Consider the following 8,864-nt stretch of genomic DNA (forward strand, 5'->3'; position numbering starts at 1 on the left):
CAGGTAATAATAAAGGAACCAAAAGTTCACATCTATAGCTTTAAATTTGGACAAATCTGTCAACACAACCATCATGAATAGAATAAAATACAAACAAACACTGAAACTAATGAAAAATTACACATGATATATGAACTGTGGAAACTAACTGAACAATAAAACTCAGAATAAACAAATTCAAACATTATATGAAAGGTATAAACTGATTTGCATCTTATTGATTTGCAGGCTCACTTTGCTCCAGGACTTGACGACTGGCCCAACCCGTACAGTCTTTGTCTCTTAATACTGAATGTTGAAAACTGATACTCATGGACACCTTATTTCAGCCTCTTTACTTTGCATAAGAGACCCAAAGCTTTACATCAACATGATGTTGTCTAGTGGACCAGCACGTCCATTACATGTTTTGCCGTTATTGCTGTTTGTTACGAGTTCAAATATTGAGGGTGAGCACAAAACAATAATGGTCCAGAAGAGCTTCGGTCAAACAATGTTTTTAATGAACACGCGCGTGGGGAGATGAACACTGCCCACAGACAGCATCGATCTCCGCCCAATGATACACAAGCAGTTGTTTTATACCATCAGGGTTTACTTTTATGACGCCCCCTCATGCGTCAAGCAGATACAACACAGGCATAAGTTTCAAAACCACAAATGTTCTGTTGACGACTTTTGACACATTTAAAAGGACATCTTCTCCGTCTGGAGGCCAGGTGCTTCCTATTAATCTTCTCGCTTATCTCCTGGAACAAACTGTCCCTTAGGCAGACACAATTTTGCAGTCACAAGCTTTTGCAAACTATTATTTGAACTCTTACACCAACAACGCCGTTAAACTCGCCCTCCCAGAAGCCATCGTCCTCGTGGGTCTCTCTGCTCAGGATGGGGATGATGGCGCCTTCTGGGAACGACAGCTCATCTTCCGTTTGTCCCGCGTAGTCGTACAAAGCCTTTGCGAATGAAACTGCAACACAGACAGTGGCAACGAGGGTATTAAACAAAGCAGGAAATCAAAACTCCGATATTATCTGGTGGAGGCGGATCTCACTCCTCGAGTCTCCGTTGACGGAGCCGGTTGGGAGTTCGGTTTCAGGTTCGGTGGAGTTGCTGGAGGACTGGGATCGGGCGTCCAGCGCGGCCAGCGACTGCAGCATGCTCAGCAGGCTGTTGGAGGAGGGCAGCTGCAGGTATTTCTCCGGGACGTAGCCCACCTGTCCGCTACGGTTTCTGGCCTGGAAACACAGACAATGCACACAGACGATGACAACAGCCAAAAATGTTTCAACAGGAAAACTCCTAATGAGAAAAAATAAAGTCAGATGTAAAGAGTAGGGCTGTAACAATATCACTGCATCGTCGCCAGAATTTAATAACAGCCACAAAGAGAATAATAGGAGAGCTTTTGTTCTCTCTTCCTGAATTAACGAGAAATCTAAAATCCTAAACAAGCCTCTGCTGAATTCATGAAGCTTGATTTCATGAACACCGGTGGCCTCCCCTTCCGCTGCTTACTTATTTTCATTCAGATTGAAAACACTCAGAGGTATTGGGATCTCTGTTGGGGCATGCTGTGGGGAATCACAGCACTAAAACAGATCTATATAAATGATATTGCTCACATTTTTATGTATGATTATATTCATTAAAATAAATATCCCATTAAAACACTATATCTGTATATGAAAAGATAATCACCTAAGTAAATACACATAAAATATTGGCTCAACACGTGGAACATTTGCACAATGGCTCACAGGAAAGCCAGACTTACACAATAAACAAAAGTAAAACAGCAACAATGCACAATGTTCCTTCAGGGAAATGATCTGAAAACAACCACACACAAAGTACACAATGACTACACACCAGCAGCTCTGCAGAGGCGTTTATAAAAGAATGACTTCACACAATGATGGGAGCATCCACAGCTGACATTTCTACATTTAAGTAGACACCACTGACCACCCGAAAAATGTCCTCAAAGACTTCTCAAATTTTCTCCCAAAGGTCCAGGAGCAACTTTGTAACAGTCTGTGAAAAACAAAGTGAAAATGACAACTAAGTAGCTGGGAGATCATCAAATTAACATTTTATATCCATGACCAGGTCACTCCGCAGATCTCAAACTGATCAAGAGTCCACGAACCGCTGTTAAAAAGCAGAAGCTGACAAACTGTGATCAAACCGGAGCGCTGCTGAGGCAGGATTGGATCACCATCAATCAGGATTTGGTCCAGATTTTCAGTAGCTGCACTTAAGGTATGAATTTAAAAACTGCCTCATTCATGAATTATTGCATTCACAAACTTGGGTGCCATGCCCGCCCACCTGCCTGCCCGGCTGCGTGACGAGAATCTCCCATCAGCCCTTTACGGCTGCAGGGCCAAAAAAGAAGCAGAGAACTGTGTATTTGTACATTTTTTGATTTGTCTGTATGTTCAGCAGAGCTTCTACCACCCAGGCCAACCTGACCTGCCTCAATGCACCGCACGCATTTTAGTTGAATTATTCTAATTCCTGAAGCCACATCAGTTCAACTGATCCCAGAGAAACACTAAAACGTCCAGTAGATAGTCTGTACCGGTGCGAGGTCTTATAAAAACTGAAACTAAATGTTTGTCAAACAGTCTAAGAGCCAGAGAGTGAACTAATACACAAAACAACCAACCCTCAAACATGAGAGTGCATCTGCTACATAACTGTGTTTGTGTTATTTTTGTACCTTGACCCAGTCCTCCATGTCGCCATCATCGATGACCTCCAAGATTTCCTGCTCCTCGATGGTCAGCTCGTCTGGCTGAGAAGCCTGCAGACAGACAAACACGTTCATTCAAATTAAAGCTGCGATGTAACAGTTTAACCATCTTCATTTCACCCGTGATGTATATTTTTCAAATACCGCCACACTGGTGAACGGACAAAAATGCTCACTGTGGCTTCAATAACATCAGCCAGAACACTGAAGAAAACACTGAGACCATGCCTGCATTTATACCACACTTTACTCAGGACTCAGGTAATATAAAACAACTAATACTCCAAAGCAGCACAAAACTCAGACTTAAACTAGAATTTCTGTACAAATTCAAAGAGCAGGTGTTTTAAACCTGGACACAGAATCATTAGTGCCACAAAGTTTGGGAAAGTAAATCTAAATGGGGGTTAAACACGACTGGAACTGATTAAAAACAGCCAAAACAAAAAGTGGCTTCACTTCAAAGTCAGAATTATAACTGGTATCCCAGTATTCGCTGCCTGTCTGTTGTCAGACGCATTTGTGTGACCATAAATACCACTTAAGTGGGAAAAGGAACTTCTGGTCATCTCTGCTTGGACTGCTGACTCAAGTGTCAAAAAATGATTTGATAGAGGAACTTGTATTGGAAAAAAGAGGAGCAGGGTATTGATCCCTGTTGATTTACCCGTCAGTCTACAGTCATAACTTTACCTATGACTAAAATCTGACACAAATGAGCATCTTCTGAAGGATGTCACCAGTCCTTCACCTGGTGACATGTTAAAGATCCACGTCCAATCCAAATATTTAATTAAAAGTGGAGGTTGTGCATTTATTTAGGAAGATAAACAGTCTGATAAAGTCGGAACAAACACGAGCTGGAAATAGTCCCACGGTGAGGAAATGAGACAACACATCTGTAAATAAAAACTAAAAATGGGAAATAATCTAAGTTCCTGTGCAGGGCAAGGAGTACAGTACAAAGTTCACTGTTCTGCCTTCAGGCTCATAGTTCAGACTAACAAAGATAAAGACCAATCACGCAGGACTTATTATGTTTCCTGCTTTGACTTCTTACCCAGACTGTTCCATAATGTGTGTGCAGCACTTTTGTGATTAAAATCTATTTAAATTAGTTGTTTATTTCAGTGCAGACAGATTATTGACACTCAAACAATGGAGCTACTTTGTCTGTTACTTACAATTTTTTAGAAAATTAGAACATTTTTTCCTGCTTGTGTATCAATTTAGAGGAAAGGTCATCACCCAGCTTCTCAAGCTTCATACTCCAGTGATCATGAATGTCTAAAAAAAAAAAAAAAATCTTTTCTGCATCTGGTATTGTTGAGATGTTTAACTCTGGACCAAAAAGGTGGATCTGCTCTGCCTAAAGCCGCTTTGAGCATCAAGGTCCTGAGCCAAGTCCAGTCCGGGCTTTTGTGGCCACGGCCAGCTCAGCTTTCAGGATGCCCGTGAGCTGCTTGTTCCACTCGTCTGATTTTGTATTGATTGTTGTCTAAACAAATTAATCTGTCATCTGTTGAGCTTTGTTCCACTTCTCAACAATCTCCTCTGATCTGTGTTCATTACAGCATTTTACCTGTGGTTTCCAACCTGTGCAGTTCAAACCTGAAGGATCCACATTTCACTTCACTTTTCTGTAGAAATTGATTTTCCGGTAAACTGATTAACACCTCCTGCCAACTAAATTAGTCAAACACGAACCTTATTTTATGCTACAAAATTTGTATTAAAAGCAACCCAAACACTTTGAGATTTGGATTTTAATAGTTTCAAAAATTATTCTTCAAGTTTTACTTGAACATTTTAGAGAAATCATGTTAAGTTCTAAATTTTTAAGGTTGGGGATTTCATTCCATGCATAATAAATACGAGTTTATTTTCCCCAATAATCACTAAAAGCAATCGCATGTGATATTTTATGCATTTAATAATGAATAAAAAGAGAAAAACATCAGTATTTACCGTATCTGAGTCGACAGGCTGGAACATGAAGTCTGGTGCTTGCTGGAACGCCATGTTCTTCTGCACAAACAGCTGCTGTTGAAACTCCTGCAGAACCTGCATGCGTTTCAAGGGAACAGACAAAAATATACATATATACTTATTTAAGGTTTATCACAAGCTTACAAATCAGCCCATGTCTAAACCTGCATAATTAACACTTAGTAAAGCCTTTAGGGTTCAGGCTTGCTCCCTATTTAGTTTTAATTTCTTGCCCACATTTATTTCTATTTAAAATTAACTTTGAAAAAAAAAAAGACCTCCAGCTGAATGAATTGTGGCCAGTGATCCGTGTAGCTTGGGGCCACATTTATAATTTTTTATTTTCCATTACTCTGTCAGTTTATTTCTGTTGTATTAAGTTATGTGATTTGCTTATAAAATGAACCCAAATCAGCTTTTTATTATTTTAAACAAGTCAAATAAAAGAAAACGCCAATAACAATTAAGAGAATGACCATAAAGCCGTTTCTGGTTACTATCAGCTGATCTGAATGCTGATGACCACTCTGGTGTTTGTGGTCACAGCCTGACATTAAAAACGTATCACAGGCTCGAGTTCACCGCCTGCCTATTTTCACACAGACTATTTTTAACTCTCCAGCTGCTGAAAGCTTAAAGAGACAGTTAACAAATGACATAACATATCACTGTAAGTAACACAGGTGAAGGTACAAACAGTTTTAATTCTAATTTCAGGTTTTTTCTAAAGCCAGCTAAAGCAGCCGGGGACTGGACCACAACCTGGACCACAAAGCTCTCTGCCCACCCGAGGGAGGACGAAGTACCTGTATGGATATTTTAAGCTGAACTCATGGGGCACAGCTATTAGCTGTTCTGGAAAACAAAGAAACCTCCCCAGTACTGGTCCCAGGCTAGTAACTTTGGTCTTTTGAATTGTACTTAAGTTTGGCCCCTCATCAAGAACCAGTTGCCTTGGGGAGACCATACCAGGGGACAGCATAGCTTCTCCTCCTCAACTGCGATCATTCACAGAAAGGAAAGGAGCCAGTGTAGGTGGTTTGACTGGCATCTGAAATAGGAGGCCTCCAGAATGTCTCCTAGACGAGCTGGTAAGGGCAGACCAAACACACACTGGACACATTATGTATCTCGGCCGGCTCGCCGTGGTATCCCAGTATTCGCTGCCTGTCTGTTGTCAGACGCATTTGTGTGACCATAAATACCACTTAAGTGGGAAAAGGAACTTCTGGACATCTCTGCTTGGACTGCTGACTCAAGTGTCAAAAAATGATTTGATAGAGGAACTTGTATTGGAAAAAAGAGGAGCAGGGTATTGATCCCTGTTGATTTACCCGTCAGTCTACAGTCATACCTTTACCTATGACTAAAATCTGACACAAATGAGCATCTTCTGAAGGATGTCTGACCTCTGCCTTAGAAACACGATGAAGAGCTGAGTTATTTGGAAAGCTACTCGTTTACACCGAAAGGCACCAGAGTGGCGGCTCACTGTTCTCCAGGAAGAGCAGGAGTAGGTGGCTGGGGAGGGGGACGTCTGGGCATCATGACCGGACTCAGATAAGCAGCAGAAAATAGATGGAAGGAAATCAGGTTTAGTAATATCAGTTTTATATTCTTTAATCTTGTACACCGTATAAATGCCTAACATTTTAATCAGGCTTCCTGTAGAAACAAGATGCTGCTGCGTCTCTGCTCACATGGAGAGGCAGAGGTTGAGGTTGTGTGTGAGAAATATATTACTATGAATTACAAGGCTAACAATTACACCAAACTGCCAGGCTTGACACCATCTGAAAAGTAAAATGAGCATAAAATGAGCAGCTTACCCAAGCCAAGTTAAATAGTATCCCACAAGTAGCTCATTTTACTTTTGCTCCCCCAACTTATTTAATCAACCAGCCACAGTGTGGAGCTGACATTCCAATCAAGCTTAATCAAACAATTAAGCTCTCTCTTTCATAGATATAAATAACTGCTGCTAGCTATGACGTTTAAGGAGTGAATAGTGAACTTCTTTTAATGGTGTGTTTAATTAATTTTATTTAATAACTTGTGACCTTTGAGTCCCTTCCTTGCAAGAATTATGGCCAATGACGGAAATGTATGTATTACATTTAAATCAAATCAAATCACTTTTTATTGTCACATCACATGTGCAGGCACACTGGCACAGCACATGCGAGTGAAATTCTTGTGTGCGAGCCCCACAAGCAACAGAGATGTGCAAACACAACAACACAAACGAGCAAAATACAAGAATGGCCAACCTGAAACTAATAAATATATGTACAATATATAATAGTGTATGCATTTCTGGATGTGTATACTAAATATTTTCCTACGTGTGTGTGTGTGTGTGTGTATACACATTTTTACAAATTAAATAGTAAAAAAATAAAATAAAATAATAATAATAATAATAATAATAAAATATATAAAAAATACAGAGTTGAATATGTGCAAAACAAGTGGCATTTATATACAGTGTGGAGTGCATAATGTTGAAGTTCCAGTAGTGAAGCTGAGGTGTCTATGACGTGTTCAGCAGTCTGATGGCCTGATGGAAAAAGCTGTCTCTCAGTCTGCTGGTACGGGACCGGATGCTGCAGAACCTCCTTCCTGATGGAAGCAGTCTGAACAGTTTATGGCTGGGGTGACTGGAGTCCTTGATGATCCTCCCCGCTTTCCTCAGGCAGCGCTTCCTGTAGATGTCTTGGAGGGAGGGAAGCTCACCTCCAATTATCCGTTCAGAGCACCGCACTACTCGCTGGAGAGCTTTGCAGTTGTAGGCGGTGCTGTTGCCATACCAGGTGGTGATGCATCCAGTGAGGATGCTCTCAATGGCACAGTGATAGAAGGTCCTGAGGATGCGGGGGCTCATGCCGAATCTTTTCAGTCTCCTGAGAAAGAAGAGGCGCTGCTGCGCCTTCTTCACTGTTTTGTTTGTGTGTACTGACCACGTAAGATCCTCAGCCAGATGTACGCCAAGGAACCGGAAGCTGCTCACTCTCTCCACAGCAGCGCCGTTGATGGTGATGGGGGTGTGTACTTCTCTGCACCTCCGGAAGTCCACTATCAACTCCTTTGTCTTTGCGACGTTGAGGGTGAGATGGTTGTCTTGACACCAGTGGGTCAGGGCGCTGACCTCCTCCCTGTAAGCCGTCTCATCACCGTTGGTGATAAGACCCACCACTGTAGTGTCGTCCGCAAACTTCACAATGATGTTGGAGCTGTTAGTGGCTGTGCAGTCGTAGGTGTAGAGTGAGTACAGGAGAGGGCTCAGTACACACCCCTGTGGAGCACCAGTGTTCAGTGTGATGGGGGATGAGGTGATGCTGCCCAGTCTGACCACCTGGCGTCTGTCAGACAGGAAGCTAAGGATCCAGCTGCAGAGGGAGCTGCTCAGTCCTAGATCCTGCAGTTTCCTGTCCAGCTTCGAGGGAACGATGGTATTGAATGCTGAGCTGTAATCTACAAACAGCATCCTCACATACGTGTCTCTCTTCTCCAGGTGTGACAGGGCAGTGTGTAGTGTCAGGGCTATGGCATCATCAGTGGACCTGTTGTGGCGGTATGCAAACTGTAGAGGGTCCAGTGAGTCGGGTAGTGCAGAGCGGATGAAGTCCCTGACCAGCTTCTCGAAGCATTTGCTCACGATGGGGGTCAGGGCTACAGGTCGCCAGTCGTTCAATGAGGAGATGGTGGAGGATTTGGGTACAGGGACGATGGTGGCCATTTTGAAGCAGGCTGGGACTACAGACAGAGAGAGGGAAAGGTTGAAGATGTGCGTGAACACTCCAGCCAGCTGAGCCGCGCATGACCTGAGGACGCGGCCGGGAATCCCGTCCGGACCTGTAGCTTTGCGTGCGTTCACCTTCCTGAAGCACTTCCGCGCATCCTCCTCAGACACAGTGTGCGCACTGACGTCATCCGCGGTGCGCACACTGTCCGGTCTCATGGTGTTCGCTGTGTCGAATCTAGCGTAGAATACGTTTAGATCCTCACACAGAGAGGCCGTGGTCTGCGGTGTGCTGGTTTTCCCTCTAAAGTCTGTGATCGTGTTTAGTCCCTGCCACATACTCCGAGGGTTGTCAAACTGTTGTTCCACCCT

The 8,864-nt window shown here is 42.8% G+C and overlaps 1 protein-coding gene across 1 annotated transcript; it reads right to left on the bottom strand.

Moving 5' to 3' along the window:
* Window positions 1–417: 417 nt before the first annotated feature.
* On the bottom strand, window positions 418–6,907 carry LOC113023353 (F-BAR and double SH3 domains protein 2-like). The gene is made up of 5 exons (XM_026169367.1): window positions 6,160–6,907; window positions 4,730–4,825; window positions 2,729–2,812; window positions 1,055–1,238; window positions 418–970 (listed from the first exon to the last, which is right to left on the bottom strand). Exons 2-5 carry the CDS (start codon window positions 4,781–4,783, stop codon window positions 789–791), a joined length of 504 nt encoding a protein of 167 aa, XP_026025152.1. The 5' UTR covers window positions 4,784–4,825; window positions 6,160–6,907; the 3' UTR covers window positions 418–788.
* Between the last annotated feature and the right edge of the window lie 1,957 nt (window positions 6,908–8,864).

This window comes from Astatotilapia calliptera, chromosome 6 (assembly GCF_900246225.1).
Source record: "Astatotilapia calliptera chromosome 6, fAstCal1.2, whole genome shotgun sequence".
NCBI classification, from domain to species: domain Eukaryota; kingdom Metazoa; phylum Chordata; class Actinopteri; order Cichliformes; family Cichlidae; genus Astatotilapia; species Astatotilapia calliptera.